The sequence below is a fragment of the Saccoglossus kowalevskii genome, chromosome 18 (genome assembly GCF_978046115.1).
Source record: "Saccoglossus kowalevskii chromosome 18, keSacKowa6.1, whole genome shotgun sequence".
Taxonomy (NCBI): Eukaryota; Metazoa; Hemichordata; class Enteropneusta; family Harrimaniidae; genus Saccoglossus; species Saccoglossus kowalevskii.
The window spans coordinates 15,577,322-15,602,804 of NC_140658.1; the positions used below are offsets into that span (position 1 = coordinate 15,577,322).

Here is a 25,483-nt window from a genome sequence, read left to right on the forward strand (position 1 = left end):
CAAAAAATGTATGCGTTGCAAATTTTGCATAGGACCGCTGAACTACTGTTCTTTAATCAAGGAAAGTTGGTTTGAAATCATAGTTTAAGTCGTTCGCGGGCATTTAATCTATTAAATATCTGCGAACAATTTAACATATTTTCTCGTTTTCAAAAGTGTTATATGATTGATAATTTAGACATAAACCGTTAATTTTTTGAGTTCTTCCAGTACCTAGAATATTGTTTTTTTTGGGGGGGGCTGTCTGAAACAATGTAAAACAGCCCCTTTTCAAATTATTTACATAGAAATTCATGTTAATGTATTATTTAATATTCATAAAAATATAACGTATCTTATAACCGTAATATTTTGATGTTTATCTAAGAAACCAATAGTAAATTGTCCAGGATTTTCATGGATGTCTGACACATTATAAGGCAAAGTGTAAATCGCTGACCATATTTTGATATTTTGAATTCTGCAAACTACAGCATAAAGAAAATTTAAAAATATTGTAAAAGCCTGAAGTCAAGTAAACATGGCGATGTTTTAATGGAAACCCGCTTACATTTATAAGTGTACCCATAGTTGATAACAAATGTCCATTATGGCTTTAAATTGATATGTATATTAGTTATGAAATTTGTATGCAAATTATCCGATTTTATGATCACGAGATTTCATCATGTTTTGCACGTGTTATTGTCGCGAAACCTTTTTTTGTATGTCACTAATGGGATTTCATGGTACTACTAAAAGTACGAATGAAATTGAAAAAAAATGCTAATATCTGAAATGGTACAGATCACACCATGCGCAGATTGTCATTACTAGTATGTTGATAAGTAATTCTAGTTGGTAACAACAACAATAAGTAAAAAAATATATTGGGATTAAAAAAAAAAAAAAAAAAAAAAACTGCTCTTCTCTTCAATAGACTAGATAGTGGAACAAAGAATGCATCTTAGCCTAGGGCGATTCGTGCGGTCGATCAACTTACAAGAGGTTGGGTAACATGTATCGTTTTAGAAGTGTTCAGCCACAGACTTATGATTTCTTTTCACAAAAAGTTGTTATGATTGCAGCCATTGTCCAATTCAAGCATCGTTTTCAACAAACTCGATAATATATTCGTGAAATTTTACCAGGTAAAATGTATGATAGCTGCTTGGACAGATGAATATATTATATACAAAAATATTAGTAGATGGGAATCACCAGTGAGAATTTTGAGCAATGGCTCTCTCTCTCTCCCTCTCTCTCTCTTTCTCTCTCCGATTTGACGTGGCAACAAATCAGATATTACATTATATTATAACTATGACGACTATGATTACCAACTACCTTAGTTTTACATAATACTAAAACTTTCTAGTCAGTACCCCCTTGAACTTGATCTACTAACAGTACATTAGGGTAAAGTCATTTTTGTCACTTTTTCTTAAAATACAATGCTCCAACATTTTTGCGGTTAAGTTTACAGCGCTTAAAAGTTTAAACGATTAAAAGGTTAATATCCCTTCCAATCCTATATGTTTCACGATAAGGTACGTTCAACCGCGATAAGAAAATTGCTTTCAATCAATAATAGTGACGAAATGTCTATGAAGATTATAGCACTTTGGTGATTTGATACTATGCACGAAGCGTATAAAAAATGTCATCGCCTCGTTCAGGGGATACTATCTTTACCATCTAATTTAGTAAGTATCCTCGAAGCCATATGAGCCGACGATTCGTGAAATTTCTTTTTTTTATTCAACAAGAACGGAAACAATTTCCTTCGTTCTGTACACGGCTTGTGTTTCGCACTTTGTATAATATCGTACGGAAGCTACTACTATCGGATATCGCGTCTCATACACACACACACAACATCGGGCATAAAGGTTCCATTTTCATTCAATTGTTCATTATCATCATCCTATTCATTTCTTATTATAGTTGCCATGGCGACATTTGATATTGATACTTTATACTACTATATTATCGTGTAAACATTTCACTCACCCATGGGCACAAATAACAAGCTGACCAAATATCAACACTCATTTGATATTACAAATTTTAATTAAAAAAACAAACTCGGATGTCAGTAACAGAACACCACTAATCAAATACATAAACAACAAAACACATAATTATATAGTCAATGAAGTATTACTATTTTTGAATGTATTAATAAAATCATAATTTCTGACTACATTTTCCATATTAAATTTAATGTTTATTTTTGTTTATTTATGAATATTTTTGGGGGATTTACTTGCCGTTATTTTAATTCATTGTATCTCGGTCAGATTAGTCTTAGATCAGATTGATTCTGACACAGATCCAACAGATGTTGAATATTGTCATGTGCCCTTCAATATGCATAAACGTAATAGAACTCGATAGCCGAACACATTAGAAAATAACGAATACAGTCTTCTATAACATGCAATAAAATACACATTATATAGGGCAATATGACCCAGTAATATAATGAATGTGTGTCTATCACAGTTGATGCATTTACACGTTTTGGAGGAATCGAGAAAGGTGACGTCATTTGTGTTTAACTACTGGTAAAAAAATGGCGATGGCGAATGTATTTGCTGCGAACTTTTTGCGAATTGGTTGTTGACATTAAGGTACAGATGGATTTGACGCAAAGCAATAAAACACGGAATATTAACGAGGGGAACGAACATCTGATGACACACGTTTTGTAAAGAACGATGTCCATGTATTTGCTCCTATCGCAAAGGTCGAATCAAGATACACATGATCGACGCGTTTTCCAGTATTCTGAAAATAAAACACTATAAATTATTCGTGTGCTGTAAACTAACATCGGTAAGTGCCTCGGCCATCGAATACTGCATGGATGATTCCACCTTCAGACTGTGTGGATGTCATCTAAATGTGTATTCATATGTTAGCATTAAATAAAATTATCCGATTTCCATGATTTTTATACGAACTATTTGTTTCATGTTGTTCTTCGCAAAATCATACATACAAATACAACGAATTTTATCATCAAACATCTGTGAAAATCATACTTTTAGGTTTCTATGGTCTTGTTACAACATATCTTGTCTCAGTGGTTTACATGAACTTTTAGAGTCTTTCCTAGGAATAGTATATATACAGTTTGAGAAACAAATGGATCCCTATGGAAAGATTTTTTTTTTTTTTTTTTTTTTTTTGCATTTGGTCAGTCACTTTTTCTTCAAACAAATATACTTTGTTTTTGCGTAAGAAACTCAGAAAGTTAATAGAACTACAAACTTTGTGGGGAATACCCAACAGCAGGACATGCTGCATTATCTCGAGATTTTCTCAACGAGAAACAATGTTTAACTGTGTTACCGACCCCTCTTTAGGAGATGGAATCGCCGCTTTCATTTCAGCAAGACTTTGTAAATGCAATAAGCTGTCAGTTACATTTTACGTCTCGGCTTCTCAAAGCGGGCGATACCATTTCTTTATAGGTAAAGGTCTAATTCAATTAATGTGTCCGTGCAACGCTGCGACATAACCCTGTATCGACTATAGTACTTACGAATTGCGAGTTAAAGTGACTTTGTGATTTAAAGCGGGGGAGTCGTCACCTGCGCATGCGTCAGATGGCCATAGCGAGTCATTGTTTACAAACAAGCATCTACTCATGTGCCTTTGCGTTCTTTGCGTGTGTTGTTATAATCGCTTGGTACTCAATTTGCGCGCGTGCGCACGTGACCCTCCCGCTTTAACTTCGTGCCAACTACAACATTCAATTCTGAGTGAATACGAGAATTAAGGATTTCCAATTCGTGGCAAGTATCCCATCAAGTATATTACCAATAGTTATACAAGTTGCTAAAGCTTCAAAAATGGTTGTCACTGTTAGTAAGTCTCAGCATTTTGTATTGAGAAATCAACCAGAGCCTAGAAGGTATTCGTATTGTATAAGATATAGACAGCCAACATTCTTGCTGAATGCCCTTTCATGCCGGTGCAGGCCTCGTAAATATTTGATTGTTTAAATGTTCCTGGTTTTTCAGTGAATATTACGCAGAGAGTGGCCAAAAAATGCTATTACCCGTATTAATAATGACATATGGTTTAATGTTACTGCACAGGTGATTGTTAACATAAATGCGTCATAAGCCAACAATTGTGTCATTATATCCCGAAGTAAAATACAGCAGACGACGCATCAAATCATATATAGTGAGCTATAACATGTATATATATGGGAAGACTACGAAAGACCAAGAAGCTTGAAGATGGCGCACTTCCGGTTTATGGGTGGCGCCATTTTGTTTATTGTTTTATCAGAAATTATGCAAAATGACACTGTGACAGTTCATTCATAATAAAATATGCTCTTCAATGATAAGATAATCGATTGCTGAAAACGGACTTAAAACATAACATTCCTTGGAATCATGAGAACCGTGCGAATGAACTAGATAAATGTGGTCACCCGAAATTCGTGTACTCCAGCGTTCTAAAGTTACGTCAGTCCTATTTTTTGTATTAAATCGATAAACGGCTCAGCTGCGTTCGCTTGTCAGGCATTGCTTGCTGTATATAATGTATTCCCATGGATCGTAATACCGTGGGCGGTAAGGGCAGGTAACTGAAGGAAATTAGTCAATTGCATATTTTTTTTCACACTTTTTTCTATGTTTGGATTTTTTTTTTTTACTATTGAGCCTGTGGATCTTCTTTCTTGATTCCAGACCCCATCACAGTTTCTTTTTCTCCAAGATCCTCTATATGCCAGTACTGAGTATTAATACATTGACTATGCACTCATCATTTAATCTGTCGACAGTGTCAATGTTTGTCGATAATTCCAAAGGAGCCGCGGGCGTGGAACTCGCAATGACTGCTTGTTTTCCCCGAGTACAAAACAACATAAAGCTTTGCCCGCGGCAAATTCTGGAAGTTTGTCAATATATATAATTACTGGTATGTGACAGCCAATCACTCAATGGATCTGGAAAATTACGGGTAATCAGTGCGAGTAATCAACGTGCTATGTACACCATATGTTTCACTGAACCACGTGATGAAATAATTTGATAGATATATATAGTACGTGTCTAGTGTCATTTCACCAATTTTAGAATTTACAACAGTCACTCGTACTAACAACATTATGTTTTCCCGTGGATATGAACAGTAAATGCAAGTTTAAGAGTCAATACTATAAATGTATTTCCAAGTGTTACTATTTAAATTAAATTTAAACATTCGTATTAAAGCGCAGGAGACGTCACTTGCGCATACGCAGGCGGCCTTAGCGTGTCCTTGTTTACAAACAAGAGTCTACCGATGAGCCTTTGCGTGTTGACGACCCCCTTCGCTTTAACTTGAACATGTTTTGGTTAATTAGTGTCGTAAATAGTAAGTATGCGGGTAGTGGGGTATCTGTAACACCACTCACACCGTACATTGGACACGCAAACTTGGGCTACACACATTGTGATCGGCATTGATCACGTGTTAAAGGGCGGTAGTCGGCGCGCCACACATGCGCGAGATATACGAGTCTCATATCAACAAAGGTGGCGACTTCGACTGTTACAAACAAGTACAAACTGAGACGTTACCAAGCTTAAATTAGATATTTTTTAGGTGATTTGAAGGTATCGAAGGAGTAATTAGTGCAAGTCAGGCCCAGGTCAAACCACATATTTCTATGATTCTATTAGAAAAGCGCATTGGACTGTGGGGGAAATCTATGTTTATCAACACAAATGTCGCACATGCGCGGCGCGACGACTACCGCTCGTTAACCGTCCACAAACCTGCTTATGTACAAATCAATTTTGTCAGAATACATTATTAAAACCACCATTTTTGTTCATCCTATTTCGCATATGTAAATACTGTAAAATGACTAATTTTCACTGGGTTTAAATTTCACTGATTTACCATTTCAGGCATATTCAGTAGGGTTTAAATTCATGGTTTCATCATTTAGATAATGTGTTCTATGCTAAATTTTACATATTCACTGTGTTTTAATTTAGCGCATTTTTCCAGTCAGCGAAATAAGCTAAATTAAAACACAGTGAATAATTACCCCCTTTACAGTAGCCATGTAATTTTTCAAAAGTAGTCCACCTTGACTTTGTGATTAAATATCTGATTCGTTTGAAGAGCTGACAGAATGCTGTGAAAATTACAGTCAATTATGTGTGTAACTTGGGATGGTAACAACTCACGGATGAGCCTAAAAGCTACAGACGTATTCTGACGTATCATGCGAACACGCGACATACAAATCAACTCTTACAGTTAACGTAATAACATACATGTAACTTTAATTTATGTTTCGCTTCAAAATAATTAATTTCGTATTTTTCCAGCCAAGACAATTGTCTATGCAATATTTTGCAACACTTTTATGTAGTTTTCTATACTTTCTTCGTTAAACTGTAGACATGATGACTGCACGTCTTAGTCAAACTGTATAAACTAATGTGAAAAATGTTATGCGGGTTAATTCTGTTGTGGGGTTTTCGAAATACTATATTATACTTCATGACGTGGCAGTTGTGCAGTTCATTAATTTGTACTCATCTCTATTCATTAATAGACGAGTTAAGCAGACGAGTTCATGAATTATTCATGAGGTTCGGTTATTGAGCACTCGCCATGATATTTACTAGTACACGAGAGTATTGTTATTCCCACCATGCTATATGTTGTTCTTATAACCTTTGTTCATTTAAATTCAAAAACGAAACCATCGTATGATATCTTAATGGTGATACAATTTCCAAAATTATCGGCATTATGCTATTTCCAGTGACGTCACCATGAATCCACCTAGACACCATGCAACGCGTCTCTCCACTTGTGATGTTGGGGGAGCGCGTCAGCTGCGTCACTATGACGACTTAGCACATGGCCGGCGTTTGTAACAGCTTCCCCTATCATGGAGATAAACTACGTACGACATGGTCAGCTGACAATCTTCAAAGGATTCAAATTGAAATCATGAGATGATATGTAATACACGACTGGGATTATAATTACGATAAAGTTGAGCATATTGATGGATTCCATCATGATGATAGTTTTTTTGAAATTCACTCGCGCTGACATTGATACTAGTCATATGAAAATCATAATCTATGGACGTGACGCTTATTACGTGTACATTCCACTCAGACTTTAAATCATTCTCACAAGCATACTGACAGAAGGGTGCAGCTCGAAACTTTTGACCATGAACTGTCAAACTACCACTGTATTGAACTACTTCTTGGTCAAGTCTAGAATGTCAAGCTACAATCCAATTCCTACATGGGTACTAGTAAATAGCTTTTATACTATGATTTTGAAATTAATTGGCAAGTTAATTTTCTCAGGTTTTGGGGAAAAAATGTTTTTCTTTTATTCGGCAAACTCATCTGTAAAATATAGGTTCGTACTACAAAGACTAAATAAAAATTATGAGTGCCGTGCTAGTGTCCGATTCCAAGTCCCCCAGGCAACATTTTCGGCTTTTCTGTGCTAACCCGTTACCGCAATACTATGTTTCATGTGGCCCAGTAAACTTGAACCTTTGATAGTGGCAATGAGGGCGTTATACTGAATGATTTGGCGAACTGATCTGATAAAAAAACGTTTGCCGGTTCGATGTCACCTGACAGTTTTGCCCTGGCTCAACAAAAAAAAAACACTAAACGACAACTTTTGCCACTTTTCTTTAGAATAAACCCTTAAGTATTATATATTATTATTAGGGGCCCAAGCCCTATTGTTATCGTTCAGTTTTTTCGTTCTTCTTTGTTTCTTCCGTAATTTTCTTTCGTCAAGTTCTTTGAGAAAACCGCTGAACGGAATAGTCTGAAATGCTGCATAATTTGTAGTCCTTATTGTGAACTCATGTGCATAAGACTTCTAGAATTTTGATTGGTCAATTAGTTCGGCAGCCATATTGGATTGAAGTTCATCAGGAAGTGGCTATGTGACCACTTTCTGAGGGTCTAGGAGATCAGAGTTTTTTATGGCATATAGTACAACTCATGTGTAATAGATATCTGGAAAAAAAATTCTAAACGTAAACCTCAACTTTTTCCGCTATCTTTATTCTCCCAAAAACGGGAAAAAACGCTTGAAAATCTTCTTTTTCAGAACCACCAAGCAAAATGTTCCCATATATGATATTTAGCTTCAATATACGAAGCACATTTAAGTTTTAACAAATTGTTATCATTGGTCACATGGTTTGGCCGCCATTTTGAATTTCTTCTAGACAGGAAGTAGTTATTTTAATCAAGCCACAATTATGTGATCATCTTCTAATCACCTAAATTGCAGCTTTATATGAATGCAGATATGAAAAAGACACGGTATTGATCTGTGTAGCAGAAAACGGTTAAGATGTGAAAGACAAAAGTATGGGATAAATGTTACGAATTTAGGTACGTGCGAAATACTATTACGAAATGTAAATAAACGTGAAACAATAAAGCAAATGGAATACTTTTTCTCATGAACAGAGTAAAAACTACATCATACCGAATCAATATGCAAGCTCATAATCTATTTCGCCCATAAATCGCGCCCTCTCGGAAGCGTTCATGTGACGTTCCCAGCGTCCTCTGTGCAAGCGATCGCGAGAAGGACGCCGGGCACAAGCGAACCGTAAAGTCAAAATGACGTATATAGGCATATTTCATAGACAACTCGTTGTACAGTCTTTCGATATTTAGAATGTAGCGAATTTCTAAATAAATCGGCGGATGACCACCAGTCAAAACGGCGTTATAGTTCTGTTACATTCATTCCTTTATGTATGTGTACGTATCTGTCTGAAAAGTGAAGTCGGGATTTTGTTTTCGTTTACATGACAATAAATGTTGTTTACGCTTCTCAGTTGATAGCAGTGCCTACCAACTAGACTGATATATCTCGCGAATTGCTACGCCATAGACGTTCTCATTGTATCCACGTACATTGATGGCGCGGACTATTAATCAATTAGCCCACTTTAAACTCTACATACTAACACTATAAACGTTACAAAGTCATTATATCCCGGATGTAGTGCCAAATCATCCCATCAACCGTAATTGACTATTCTCCCGTTGCCAGGCAACAATCATTGGGTGGTCATCTCGAGAAATCAGGCTCTTCCCTGTTGTCGGCATTCTGAGTTTGATTGAATGGTACCGTTGAAATTAACAAGGAAATAAACATTTATTGTGACGTTTTTAATTAGCAACCCTTCTTAATTTGTCCATTTCACCGGAATCTGTCGTTAGTTTGTCGCAATTATGTTTTACCACCAAAAAATCATTGAGCATTGAATGGGCGTCGTGTTGTTACGGAAAGTATTACAGTTGCAAACTCCGGAAATTTAATTTAACAAGTGTTAGCGTTAGTGTATACATAGAACGTGTTTGGAAACTGTAACCATGGTGATCGCATGGTACAAATGCATGTATGTGTACATGTAATAACGTTGATCAGTATAGGGTACACTCTTTGGAAATGAAGTTAACATAATCGTAGAACGATGCGCAGTGCGGGAAACTGTACAGATCAAATGTGGGCATAACGTGTGCAGCCGATGATGCATTTTCCCCGGCCACTCAACTAGGACGCGTTGTAGCGGCCTGTGATTTGTTGTGAATCACAATAAAGTTTATGAAAAGTCGGATCAGCAATCGCTAAAACTGACATTATGCGACATGTCAGTATTAAATTAATTCCATTATCTGTTTTCAAGGAATCATATAAAATGCTATTTTTTCATTATTTAAGCTTTGTAACCTTTCCTTCTCAAATCGCAACGCAAGGCTCTGGCATCTGAAACACGAGAAATCTCACATATCAATGTACTCTCTCTTCACGCTTCTCACGGGTTTTATTATGAATAAATCAAATGCAGACTTTTCAAGCGATTAAATTTGAGATTTTTGAACATATATAGATTTGAAGGCATCATAATTCAAACTTGTCCTCATATATGTCTGCATTAAAGCTGAGAGACATCACCGCTGAGACTCTCCGAAGATTGGAAGCACGAACTTGATTCTAAGACAGTCATTGGCCATTCAAGAATTTATCGAAAGCTTTTGACTGCCTGCCATCAACTATCGCATGGTATCCAGGATAGTAGCAGAGAAGTATCTGACAGACCGTTCGCAATAAGTTGAAATTAACAATTGCGGTTTCTTCGACTTGCAGTATAATAAGAACATAGAAAAACTATCTAAGCCTTGTTGCTTAAGAAATTCATATTGCATCTGTGATTTTAAAAAAGATGTTGGTTTTAAAAAAAAAAGATCTTTGTCAAGTTTGGCGATTATTTACGTTCATTTCACTATTCACAATTATATGTAACAATAATGTTGCATTTGCGTTTTTGGAACCGCATCATTTATAGATGCGGTTATAACAATCTAAAATTCCAATTGGTGTTCAGTATTTGCTCTGTTAGAAGCGACAATCACATATACACCAAAATCAAAAGTTATATCTGAATTATTAAAATATTACTTACTTGGACCATACATAATATAATAAAGAATATAATACAGAAAATAAGTTAAAGTATATCATGACTTCCGTTAATGATGAAAACGTTCTAACAAAAGTGGACAATACAACAATGTTGTTCTTACTAGCTCAGTCACTTTGCTAATAGCGGACGAGACTATTGTAACGTATACATAACGAATTTGCAAATCAGTTATCTTGTAAAGTGGTACTGCTGAATTTAAAGGGTGGTGGTCGTCGTGCTGCGCATGTGCGTAATTTGTGTTGATAAACATTGATTTCCCCCACAACACAATGCGCTCTTCTAATTAAAATCGCCAGTACGAGATTTGACCTGTCAACGTGCAATAATTACGCCGGTGACTCCTTCGACACCCTTCAATCATCAAAGAAATTACCTAATTAAAGCTTAGTAACGTCTCGGTTTGTACTCGTTAGTCTGCGTAACAGTTAAAGTCGCCATCTTTGTTCATATGAGTTCCATATACGCTCATGCGTGGCGCGACGATCACCGCCCTTTAATCTGCTATGACCTACACAAACACAAGGTGTATGACTGTAAATTGAAAATATAAAGAAATATATTGGCATTAGATACGAAAAGAGGTGCATATAAGTGTATAAGTGGGAAAACCTTATTGCAGAGCAACTTAGCATACACTTATTGTACAGAGAAAATATTTAACCACAATATTAACATGACTGGTTGTGAATCAAATCTTCGTTCACTCTTAACTCAATGGAGTCTTGACGGCAACTGATTTCCAATCAAACAGTGGCTTTAAGGTCTTTAATCGGAATACAATGCCTTCAAGTTGACATGCAAAAACCATATACAATTATCGTGTGGGGCGCTGTATGGAGGCATTGTAAATGGGTCTATATTTCCATGTTCATAAAATCACGAGAAATTAATAGTCCAATGCATCTCAGGTCAAACACCAGACATTCTATTAATGTGAATAAAATTATTCCAATCTTTGATACCCCCCCCCCCTGTCTTTTGTGGAATTTGTTGAAATGTATTATATTGAATGACGATTTCAATAAAATCAATATCCATAAAGAAGGACTGGAAGAATAATAATAATATTACATAAACTGTGTTAATCTCAACATACCTCATTTCAAATCCATGTGAATAGGTGATATGACGACAGAACTCATTGATTAACAAGCACATGTGTTTGTTTAAAGCAAACAAATCTGTGAGTTTAAAAACTAGTGAGTGTGATCAAATATATAAAAAAAAGTGATTGGCTGGTGGAGGAGAGGCCAATATTTATACGAGAATAAAGTCATGCGCATGTGCTAAATCTTTAAATGATTTCTACAACACATTCCCTCTAAATGATAGAAGTATATATGATAAGTGGTTTCAGGTATTAAATTTGGATTTATGGGTAGATTATTATAAAGTGTAATTCAAATACTGCATAATATTCAGAAACTATTGTCAAATAGTATGGAATTAATTTGAGATGATTCAGAAACTTAAGAATTCCAACTGTAAAAATACTTACAATGGGCTGATTTACTGATTTACTTATCTTTGGAAAAATCTCATATTAAATAAGCTTGTAATGTTACTTTAAAAAAATAATAGTTTTTTATGATACTTTTCTAACTGATTATAAATTCATTGAATAATTTTATTATGTCTCCTCTGTTAGGTTGTATATTGTTTTCTATTGTATTTTAATACATTTTCATACAGTCTTTTTTCTCGCTCGGTGTTTAGCACCTTGCGCGCTTCTTTGTTTTATTGAAGATGAATCATTGAGAAATTGATTTGTATTGTATTATTCTTATTACATTCTAACGTCGAAAAAACTGCCATCTGTGAATATATAACCACAAATGTTCAAATGGTTGAGTATCTCAAGTCAGAGTCCCGTCGTCATCACTATATTGGCTCAGACTTCGACATTGTCATCAGACCAACTTCCATGACTTCACCCATTGTGACGAACAATGAACATTAAACAATGTGCGTTTGTAAGAAAATTATAGATGAAATGTTTGGGAATGTGTTACTTACAAAGTTATAGTTTCTCCTGATGTTGATCAAGCCACTTTCAGCAGTGAAAAAAAATAATGAAGCAAATTAAGTACGTCTAATTACTAGATGAAGTTTAACTGCATCACACATGCCGTATTCACTGAGATTCTGAACGATTTTACGACGGAAGGCGCATTTCAAATCTTACTTGTACGCCCCCCATTTTTGCGTCTAGTATACGACAACATTATTCTAGAAAACGTGCATTTTGTCAGAAGTAACAAAGGACAAAGCTAATATCGTCCAATTGTCGTTTAATGTAGAGACGTTTATCCACACTGTCAACATGATCACGTAATTGATCCAAAAAACAGGCAAGTTTAAAAAAAAACGATCTCAAAGTGAAACATTAAGGTAAACTATCACGTCCGTCGAGCGTCAAAATGACGTACATACGTAAAACAAAATCGACAATTGTGGTTGGTTATGCAGTCGTTCGTCATCTGGAATATAATTACAATCACCGGAAATCACCGATTGCGTCAAGAAACCCTTTCTTTAGTTACTAAATGGCGCGATTTATAAAGAAAAAAGTGTTTCATATTCAACGTTTTTATTGAAGGTTACTTCTGAAAATAAATATATGATGACCACAAGTATAGCAAAATAATGGTGGTAACATATTTAACCCAAATATAATGTATTATATATATTTATATATATTGGACAGGTTCTCATGATGGCAATTGTATTTTTTAGAATAATTGTTTGCCGATACATGACACATATAGTTTCTGCTCAATTTATAGCAAGTCACCTGCGCATGCGTCAGATGGCCATAGCGTGTCATTGTTTACAAAGAAGAGAATACCCATGAACATTTGAGTTTTAGCGTGTGTTGTTATTGTATACTAGTAATGACCAACATTTAGTTTAGTTGTTCGTTGAAAGATACCCGGGTGTCGTGCAGTCGATATTAAGATAAAATAACAATAATTAAGGAAGAGGTTTATGAATTAAACAATGCATCAAACATGGATGTTATTTTTTGAATATTTTGTCAATTTTGACTCTCTACGACTGAAACCTTTAAGTTGCATAATCATTTGTTAAATTCATTGCACTTCTAAGTAATCTATAAGTGCGTTTTTTAAAAGATATGATCGGAAAATTACATTACATGGGTTCCATGCGACGTGTGACAACGCCTGTAAACTACAAACTTTAGACAAACTTTGCAGGCGCGTTGTGCGACGAAAAGTGTCTTTCAAATGCAGTAATGGGCAGTGTATAGGTTTTATAATGATGTGATCAAATCCATGAAAAGTGCATATTCACGAAATAAAATAATTGTCAACTCTCGTTAATTGGTAGCTAAAATGTCAAATTTATTGTTTCATCCACTCAAATGTAAAAATGAGGTGCAGAGCGCGTCCGAATGGATATATTGCACAACAATTATAATAATATATAATAAAGAGAATAAAGGGAATACATTGCAACTGTGTACTCAGGTTGGTAAGGAATGCTCAAGTATACTATAAACAGACATCCCATGCCAAAACCGCATAGGATTGTGGGTAGCGACGTCGAAATTATGAGATTTATAGAATCATCAACACCAAAGCCCACACAAAAATAAAAATCAGTAGAAATTTTTAACAAGCAGCCTCTCGGCTGAGATAGCTCCGCTGTTAGCAATGCACATTTCAATTAAAGAACAGAAGATATCATTAGAAAATGAACAATATGCATAGTATCAATGCAATGGGACTTGCTGTTTTCAACAAGAATTCAAAAATATCATTTTTCACCATAAATGATTGTGTTTTTTAACAAGAAGAAAATATCACTTTTTACCAAAAATGACAAAATATTCACCAAAATTAGAGAATTAAAGATATCATTACAAAATGAACAAATCTGAGAGAGGTCCACATGTAGTACCTATACATGTAATAATATCAAAGCAATTGGACTTGCGGTTTTCAACAAGAAGTCGCAAATATCACTTTTACCGAAAATGACAAAAATATTCACCCAAATTAGAGAATTGAAGATATCATTACAAAATAAATAAATCTGAGAGAGGTCCACATGTAGTACCTATATATGTATATCAAAGCAATCGGACTTGTGGTTTTTAACAAGAAGTTGAAAATATCTCTTTTCACCAAAAATGACAAAAATATTCACCAAAATTAGAGAATTAAAGATATCATTACAAAATGAACAAATCTGAGAAAGGTCCACATGTAGTACCTATACATGTAATAATATCAAAGCAATTGGACTTGCGGTTTTTAACAAGAAGTCGAAAATATCACTTTTTACCAAAAATGACAAAAATATTCACCCAAATTAGAGAATTGAAGATATCATTACAAAATGAACAAATCTGAGAGAGTTCCACATGTAGTACCTGTATATGTAATATAAAAGCAATTGGACTTGCGGTTTTTAACAAGAAGTTGAAAATATCACTTTTTACCAAAAATGACAAAAATATTCACCAAAATTAGAGAATTAAAGATATCATTACAAAATGAACAAATCTGAGATACTACATGTTGATGTAGGCTGTATTATGATCTATCCTCAAAAAAGTTTACAGTAAACCGGATAGCGTAAAAGACCTACTATATGTATCGCGTACATGTAATTTAAGAAGCATGCGCGTTTGCCTTATTTGCATTATATTACAGAACGAATATTAAATGGAGCGACAAATCCTTGTATAATATAATATGATGACTCCGGAGATCTTGGATACATTTTCCGAAAAGATTAAATCTATTGGACTTGCGGGTCTTCCCGCCAGAAGGTATGGCCACCCATGTACCGCCTTTCCGCCATCATCTGTATCTTCTGATTTCCGCGGCAGGTGCGCATGCGCTGTAATGCATTCTCAGGTACCACATTGTACAGCCGGAATTTAAACGAAATCGTCGTTGTTTCTAATAGACCATGGCATGTCGAGATACGTCAATAAGCACCACGATAGGTCGCCAACCTGTGCGCGTTAGCTTCTTATTTATTCATTGATGTCTGAGATGAATACATATTATCAGAACACGTGACCAGCCTTGCTCAAATAACATTTTTGTGAAATAGACACCTTGTTACCGAAAACATGTTTTTGAATTATTAACTCAGCGTTTTACTCACAATGTCGTATATCATTTACACAATAAGACAATTAGATATATGTGTGTCCATAGTATAGCATGTCATTTTTGATGCGTGTTACAATTGTACTGTGTTTTTGTCTTCTTTCCATGCCCTTTTATGGTGATAACCAGTTAGGATGGCCTATCGTACGAGTAATAAGAACAGTGATTCATGCTCTCCTATCATGGCGCCCATCATTCTAAATTGACCGTAGTTACACGGGTCAGGTGAACTGACGCGATAAAGAAAGCGAGAAGAGTACGGTGTGGTTTGAAAGGCAAAAGCAAGTATCATATGGGATAACTAGAAAATTGTATTACAAGAGTTTGAAATGTTATGCTGACAAATATTTCGAAGTTGTACACAATGGTATGGGACGAAGAAGTCATACTATTACATATATGACTCCGAATGCTGTTGAACTATTGAAAAAAAAACATACATTTATTTTAGTAACTTTCAGTACAATACTAGTTTTTTGTTATATACAATAAGGTTATATCCCACAATGCACTGTATCTCAGATTACTCTAGTAGTAGTAGTCTGAGACTGCTCACGAGGTCAAATTAATGATACTGAAACGCCGTGAAACTCGGAACTTTCATGCATGTCCGGGAGCAGCTCAGAATTACCTTCTCAACACGCCATGCAACATAGACGGAAAAAGAAAACGTTTGAGTGGCGTGGCATGGTTTACGTTTGATCGATCACACAGCTAGTTGACAGACAAGTTAAACACAGGCCATGTAGCAGCGACTACGACACACGCAGACAGATTGGTTGAACGATATGCATTTATACACACTGTATTTTTAGCCCGTAGGCTTGAATACAAATACGGCTTTGGTACATTAGCAGCAATTGCACCGACGTCGCCACGGTGTAACGGGAACTCGCCGATGGGTGATTAGTTCTGAGTTTACATAACAAACAGCATTTCTCGTGGCCTTTGGTAATAATACACTAGAGCCTGGGATTGAGTTCAAGACTCCTGTCCCATTTACAAGTCATGGCACAGTGAGAGCTAATATTATTATTCGCTGGATTATGATCTGTTAGTTAAAGTATAGCGCATAGACACATTATAGATATAATAATTGCGTATTAAGTTGGTGCGTGGAGTCAACTGTCCCTCATTGCCTGACATGACGAGTCATGATACTGTCATAAAATGAGACGCCACGAAATCCCAATACGTTTTAGCCAACGGCTTTGCAGAAAGACGTAGATCTGTTCCTGACGTACACCCCGCAAAGCGCTTACACATCGTTATTGCTTAATACAGCCCCCTCCCCCGCTTCACATCCCCTCCCACTATATATCATTCTTATGCAAACAAATTGGACAAATGCTTGGGACTCACTATAATAAGCGAACAAATGAAAAAAGGGTAAAGTATTAGACCGTATTCATCTAACTTCATCGCGAATCCTTCTAACTATCACTTAATTTATAACGGCCGCCGTCACGACACACACAAGACTCATGGAAGCCAGATTCGAATGAGGTCGTCGTTCGAGTCGTTCTCCAAAATACTGGGGCGAACTCGAGCAATATTCTTTGACACTGAGCGATAACGTATTTAATTGTTATAGACTTAACACCATCACGCTGAGAGAAGTCGTTATCGGAATTTGCAAATAATTCTGACCTTGCTTTCCGATCGCCGTAAAATCCACGCTAACGTGACTCGGGGACATTTGAAAGCATGTCTCTCTCTTTACATGTAATTGACTTGACAAGACAAAATCTACAATGTGAATTACTACCACTTCAATTATGTATCAACGAAGCGAAGTAATCGCGGCTCAATAATACGACTAATCAATAACTCTGTAACAATACCGGAAAACAATAATTACTGAGATACCACAGTATCACAGGCTAAGGAGTTTGCTCATTCAAGTTGGGGCACAACTTGCCCAATATGTACAGTGAATCACCCCGAGCGATCGATGTACCATGAACGGATTACGCTGGCCATAAAACGGTACATGTAAACGCAATTTAATTTCCGCGATACCACAGAGTCAAGCTCACAACATGTATTTGTTGGCAAGATGTCATCATTATACGACCCTTGAGCAAGGAATATAATATACAGATCGAATAATCCGTGAAAAGCCACGTTTTTTTTGGGGGGGGGGATTAGATTTAATCTTTTCGGAAACTGTATCCAAGATCTCCGGAGTCATCATATTATATTATACAAGGATTTGTCGCTCCATTTAATATTCGTTCTGTAATATAATGCAAATAAGGCAAACGCGCATGCTTCTTAAATTACATGTACGCGATACATATACATGTAGTAGGTCTTTTACGCTATCCGGTTTACTGTAAACTTTTTTGAGGATAGATCATAATACAGCCTACATCAACATGGAATATCAATGTAATTCTTGTTAAATCTGTGTACGACGTGTCAAATACAAACGATGAATAATAGTATACACTCATGACGGCCATGTTTACAAGACTGCAATGAGCGCGGCTACTAGCACGTTTCTTCATTCCGTGTGCAATAAAGAGAGAATGAAAACTCATCATTATCAATCGAGTTGTTTGAATATAATTCAGACACGTGCAAACATTGATGTAATGTCTTATTATTGTTATATTAAAATACAAAATTATTCTAGAAATATAGACATCGTGATAGCAGACCTTGTTTGAGGTTTGTCGAATCCCACGCGATGTTTTGACGCTACCAGCACGCTATGACCTTAGCTCGTCCTGTGTTACGTTCGATTTCGCACATGACCTGCGTGACCTCGCACTAAACAGAACACGGTCTATTGGTCGTCGAATATCCTAACCACTGACTCTCATGTCCCAAACCTCGGTCGTAATTATTTTACATACATACTAGTAACAATAACGATGGCCATGACAATGTAAATTTGATTCGAGTTATTATTTTTTTCATTCTCGCGGTATCCCGGCAACGGCCAGCATCAAAGGTCAAGTTCGGATTTTGTGAACAGGAAATATGTCGCCCAAAGCATCCGGATTTACCTGGCCTTCAAATAATACACATTGAACAACATAAATATTAGATAAAAAATGAAACCCGAAGAGAGTAGAAATATGAAACGTTTCTGGCTGTCTTGATGGTCAATGTGACGTCACGATGCCACTCATTCGTCGTACGCATTTTAAATTATTTTAAAAATTATGAAACATGTATGAAATATATGATGTAGTCGCAATATGAGTCGAGATGATGACACGCTGATAGGCGAGTGTCTCCAATCGTTGGTGTCGTCTGCACTGAACTGCCGTGCCCACACGCTGCTGGCGAATAAAGTGTCGTGTTGATCGATTTTTGAAGGTATACTCACGTCCTTTGGTGCTGCTGGACGTACAACCCATCGCCGTGGAACAGCTCCCAAGCAAACGGGCGGCAAACAGCTAAGATGTTCAAGCACGGAACGATATCAACTCCGGAGAGTCCTGTTGTACACAGTGACATGTGTGTTTGGCTACTAAACCAACGCACTGCGCAGGTCGGGAACATCTTCAGTTCATTTCACGACGTAGGGAATGACGTCACAGTGTTTTGCGTTGTGATACGTCATCTCATCACTAGATGTGTAAATATTTTCGTGTAATATATTTACTCAGTAAATGTGTGCATGTAATCATGACAACACCCACTGGCAGATATGACGTATGGTTCGTTTCAAACACGTGACAGTTTAGAGAACAGGGCCGAGTAAATCGACGTACCCACATTGTACTTCATCAGACGATTGTAACTGAAGATTAACCGGAAGATGTGGAAATTGAAAGACCCATTACATAGAATTGTAATCGAATAGAATATAAAATAAGCTCACATATTACTGTTTTGAGTGAAATCACAATTGCACGAGTCTTTCAAGTAAATTGGTAATATTAATGTTAACGTAAATGTCTTCGTTGAGTCTGCGTCACACATTAATCAGCGTAGTGGTTTTAGAGTGAACGAATCTACTGGACTCAATAAACGACGCCCTCACAGGTAAACGCACTCGCACATCACACAAAATTATTGGAAGAACAACATATTCAGGAAATGTTATCATTTCACCATTACAGCGGCACATGTTTAAAAAACATTTCAATCCCAGTAAAATAAGAATTAACAGCTTATTCTGGCGGTTAAATAATCCACTCTTTTAGCTTAAATTGCCGGCGGGGTGGGTGCAATACAGTCCTCAATTCTTCATTATATTATCTGATCGTCCCCATCATTTTTTCATCACTTGAAAACAAAAAAAATGTTAAATGGTCTTCGACCTGTGGTTGAACAAATAGATAGACGCATTGTCGCGCGCAGATACATTCCAGTACAATTGATTGTTAATGAAGAAAATACATTGAAGAGATTGTATAAAGGCGATCATAATTACATATTCCTTTGGGAATACGGTCGATCATCTTCGATTTCAATTCCATTTGACGTACAAATATCATTAATAGTTTAAATTGGTGTAGTGGTGGGTGTTACGGACGACGGCACACAGACAATATGGAAACGAAAAGCGACCATGAAAGCGACACATGGAAAACACACAAGTTACAGCCATTCTTAAATAAGTACATGCCAACTGCGGGGTCAGTCAGTCTGGCCAGTCGCCAGGTTGAAATTACGAATTTATGGACAACACATTTCTTTACTCAGTCGTGATGTGGCGCTCATGTGATGAAATGAGTGAAAGAAATATTGTTAACCGCGTTTCGTAGTATAGCGGGTAACTATTGTCTGTTCGGGATGACAAACAGACGGGTATGGTATGTGGGGTCACATGACTAGGGGTATGTAAAGGCAAGACAGGCTGTGGAATGCCACTCTAGGCCAGTCACGCCACTGTGCAGTTTCTTCAGTTTGTTTTTTTGTAAATTTATTTATTTATTTAGTTATTCATTTTTTCATTTGTTCATTTGTTTATTGATTTTTTGTAGCACACTGGGTGACGCCCGCCACTTTCCCATGGGCACGCTCGACAGTGCGACGGGTACAGGTTTCCAGGGATTTTTTATCCAATTTACTATAGGAAAGGGTTTTTTATTCCTGGTTTTTCCTGGGCGGTCGGCGTGCCAGTAACGGGGGTGCGATTTTTTCAGTTATGTTTAATGTGTTCTTTGATCTGTTCAATGTAAGTGGCATTTACCAAGCACAACATTCAATGGTGTTAAGCAGCCAATGTCGACCTTAAGTTTTCGAATGCTAATTCAAGTTATATTTTATTTTTCCAATTAGTTTTTTGAATTGAATTGAATTGTTTGTTTTTGTATTTTCAATCACTTCACTTGAGCGCTACAAAGCCATGTAACAGCAGCCGTTTTTTTAGTCGGCTTATCAGAGTATTGGTTTAAATAAACGGTTTCGCCGGACTGACTGCACATACGTGGCCACACCTGGCATGACCTTACCTTATGTAAGTGTGTTGTGTATTAGTATTATCGGATGTGGTGAGTCTAGTAAAAACATGACATTCAAATAATGCTAGCGTTTTTATAACATCTCGTCCGTGGCCCAGCCTCACTAGGTAGTCACATTGGTCGACAATGTGTTCACGTCATAGTCATTGCTACGTCACAAAGGCCTTTCGTCGCTAGAGGGCGCGACATTTAGAAAAGGTGCATTTCGGAAAATAACTGTTTTGTGGTGAAATTATGTTCATTGAACAAAAATGTGCAAGAAAGTTATTAAGTGTTTGAGCCTATACAGGTGATGTCGGTGACATCAACTTGACTTCGTCGTGTAACGTGTTGTGTCGTCACAGGAAGCGCTGTCCCAACACAGACCTGTGTCATACTAGTATGACGTCTTACTAGCCGATTTTGGCTAAAAAAAGCGCTCCGCCGCCTCTTTACACTAGTGTTTATACACGGAACTTGATAATCTTTTTTTCAATTTAAGTTGCTTTATACCTCGTATTGTAGTGAAATATTGTTTAGTGAGTGAAATATTAATGTCATAAATAATTCAATCTTTGAAACAACAAAAACTAACACATAATAATGATAATCAAATTTGTGTTCGAAAGTACTTGCGTAATTTCCGGTTTCAACTAGTTCGAAAATAGAACGTCCTTGAACGCGATAAAATCACGCGTAGAACTCCTTCCGAACCAGACACTAGCAGCGTAAACTTATTGCAAATTTGCACAATTTGTGCCCAGTTTGTTCTTACAAGCACCGTCCCTCTGAGGGACGGTGTTACAAGTTTTCTAAGTCTGGTTTATCATTATTTAGTAAACAGGTCCCTGAAACGATTTAATATATCCGTAAAATACGTGCCAATCGACGATTATCTTCCAAACGTTCGAAATTTCGAATAAACTCCCGGCACACTTAGCGCCAATCTCCTTCCCAGAGGCCTTTGCGCTTTATGATAAGTAACGCGTACGTTGTGTCGTCACCGGAAGCGCTGTCCCAGCACAAACATGTGTCATATGACGTCTTACTCGCCGATTTTGGCTAAAATTCCGCTCCGCCGCCTCTTTACAACAGTGTTTATACGCGGAACTTGATATTGCTTTTTACAATTTGGGTTGCCTTTGAATCACATATTTTAGTGAAATAATGTTTATAGAGTGAAATATTATTGTCATACATAATTCAATCTTTGAAACAACAGAAACTAACACATAATAACGATAATCAAATTTGTGTTTAAAGTTCGAAAGTAGTTGCGTTATTTCCGGTTTCAACTAGTTCGAAAATAGAACGTCCTTGAGCGCAATAAAATCACGCGTAGAACTCCATCCGAACTAGACTCTAGCAGCGTAAACTTATTACAATTTGCGCAATTTGGGCCCAGTTTGTTCTTACAAGTTTTCTAAGTTTCATTTATCATTATTTAGTAAACATGTCTCTGAAACGATTTAATATATCCGTAAAATACGTGGCAACCGACGATTGACTTCGAAACGTTCGAAATTTCGAACAAACTCCCGGCACACCTAGCGCGATATGCGTCAGATCGGTGTAGAAGACGCCGACCTGCAGCGTCAATGGTAACGCGTATCGAACTGTGCGGAGTTCGACCTAGCGTGATATACGTCAGAAGATAATATTTGGTAATCGTAGTCCTAAATAACTATTAAAAATAGCTAGACGTTTCGAGCAATGGCTCTTTATCGATAGCATAGAAGAAAGTGAAAGTGATATACGTCAGATCGGTGTAGAAGACGCCGACCTGCAGCGTCAATGCGTGTAACGATTACGGCGGTTGGCAGGGGGGATTGGCACAAGAGGGCGCCATCCGATCTGAATGGAACGTTTCGACGTCAGTCGTCCGTAGCCCATCGTCAAAGCAACAACGTCCCGTTTACAAACAGATGAAATAATTTCAGCAATTTCTTTACAGAAAAATCCTCAACAAAACTTAGAAACATTTCATAGACAAATACAGGCTCCAAAATTATGTCTATTGCAAAACAGTTCAACCGACAACCAGTTTGACGCCACAATTTCTTGCTGGAGCCCGAGTTCCACGCGTGATGTTATTGCGTTCAAAACTGTTCCATTTCAAACTGCGCATGCACACACACTGTGGTTTCTCGAAATGCATACTAATTAGGTAACTTGTCACTGCTAAAAGTCACCAAAAACAATTTGAGCAATTTTGAGCAATAGTACGAGAGTGAAATTTAAACGTGCCTCTGCATTCTCCATGAATATCGCAACTTGCTATGATCATGGTAAAGAGAAAACCTGTGCTTACGTTCAACAGTTAGCTGGAGTCCGATCGAAAACGTGTCTCAAAAAATACTTTTACATAATTTTTCCGATTATTTTTTCAGCTGGTAACGATAGAATCAGTCAATTTAGAACTAACATGTATGCTATCGGAAAGCATTTTAGCACAATTTTACTGAAAAGACGAGTTTTTCATTGCTCTTGAATATTAATTTATGCAAATGAGACGATTATTTCAACCAATCGTGTCATGCAACTCCCCCCCCCCCTGGCGGTTGGCTTGCTTTGAACGTTATATAACGACTGGTGGTCGCTGAGGGCGTGCGGTGTTAACATCGGTGATTACGTCGCTCTGTATTTGTTTGTGTTTTCTTGCCTGTTGTGGTTATTGTGCGAGTTATTTAGAATGAGGAACTTCGATGGAAAACGATATACGGGTACAGGTTCGTCTTGGGACTGTTTTGGTTCAGAATTCGGTTGTTTGTGGAATGAGAGAAAAATCGCTCTGCCCGAAGTGTTTTGCAAAATGATCCAAGATGGCCGACGCCTACTGAAGAACACGTGTTAGTGGATAGTAGCGCTGATAACTTTGTTGCTAATAACCTGTTACCTCAGCAACCTACATCTATAATATTAGTAGACAAGAGAAATGAAGAATTCGACAGCAGTTTAACACAACAACCTTTAAAAAAACAAATAAACAAAGGAACAAGAAAAAAAAAAAAACATGAAATATAACATAATTGTAAGAAAATTATTGGCTGGTATTAAAATAATTATTATAAACAACTCATTTATTCCAAATTAATATATATTAAGATGTGTCATCACTAATGTACGACTCATTCAGATTAAAACAAGCTGTTTGATCTCATAGGGTAGAATCGTTGTCAACGCGAAGGTCAACGTGACACTCAGCTACTGCACCGTGACGGATGGTGTACGGTCTGGTTACTTTTGGCGCAGTGTTCACATAACTACTACCGGTAACACGTGAGCGGAGCGAAACGACCACTCGGCGTAGTCGCCAATGACGATTACAGTGAGCGTAAAAGTATTACCACTATGATTGTTTCGTCGATAAGCACTGCGCGATTTTTACAGTAGTGAACTGTGTTTCAATCTGTTTATATGACAAACTAGTGCTCGAAGTCAACAGTTATTGGCGCCACATTACCTGCAGCTAACATAGTAATTTCATACAGAACTTAAGTGCAGACCAAAACCCAATCGTGAAAACGCACGAGAATCAGCTTTTAAAAGCACTGCAATGCGTGATGTTTGCATTTTTTTTAAACTGTCGTCATATGTCAGTCAGTCATTGACCCCTCTCCCAGCCACAGTCACGTAGTATATTTTTTCCAGGAGTCGCGAGCGAGTTTATTTTGACCCCGTTTATCGTTTTACTGCTACTCCTAATCTAGCTGCGGTAAATGTGGGCGTTAATAACCGTTGGGTTCAAACGCTAGTTTTTATATAAACAGAAATAGTGTTGTACTATTATTATATACATCGCGCGCACTGCTTACCGGAGAAACAATCACAATATTATCACTGTACTCTCACTGTAACGGCGACTAGGCAGATCGGTCGTTTCGCTCCGCTCGGGTGTTATCGGCAGTACATATTGGTTGACTATCTTTTTGTATTTGCGTTTCTCATTATTTCGTATTTTGTCGCTAGATATGTGATATTAGAAGCGGTAAGAGACGCCATTTGACTTGTTACCAGTGGAAATGCGCCATCTAGCGAGCAAAGCTCAATTATAAAATTGACGGGTCCCAGCATTCATTGCGCGTTTGCTTAGCAAATGGCGACTGGATACGTTGGCTTGAACAGATTTCCCCCACAAAGAGTTTTGAGTATGAACACAAACGAAGCATGGACATGTATATACATCGATAAAACTTCTACAATATTTCATGTAATATTTCGAGAAATCCCGCATGTATTCTATTGGTTATGTTTTCTCAAATATAGACAATTGCGAGATAATATAGTTAGATGGACGGCATGATTGGTTGAAAGACAGTCTACGTAAATTTCTTTAAAGGGCGGTGGTCGTCGCGCTGCGCGTGTTCGAATTTCATGTGTATTTACACGCGTTGTATACGTCGCTATGAGTCCCA

At 37.0% G+C, this 25,483-nt stretch overlaps 1 protein-coding gene across 1 annotated transcript in view; it reads right to left on the reverse strand.

Annotated features, from left to right (window-relative positions):
* The window catches only part of LOC102802452 (uncharacterized), a 36,087-nt gene extending 16,945 nt beyond the window's left edge, over positions 1 to 19,142 (reverse strand). Inside the window, exon 1 of the mRNA XM_006823556.3 lies at positions 19,004 to 19,142. Coding sequence (XP_006823619.1) covers positions 19,004 to 19,034 — 31 coding nt within the window. The 5' untranslated portion in view covers positions 19,035 to 19,142. The remainder of the gene's footprint in view (positions 1 to 19,003) is intronic.
* Positions 19,143 to 25,483: the final 6,341 nt, after the last annotated feature.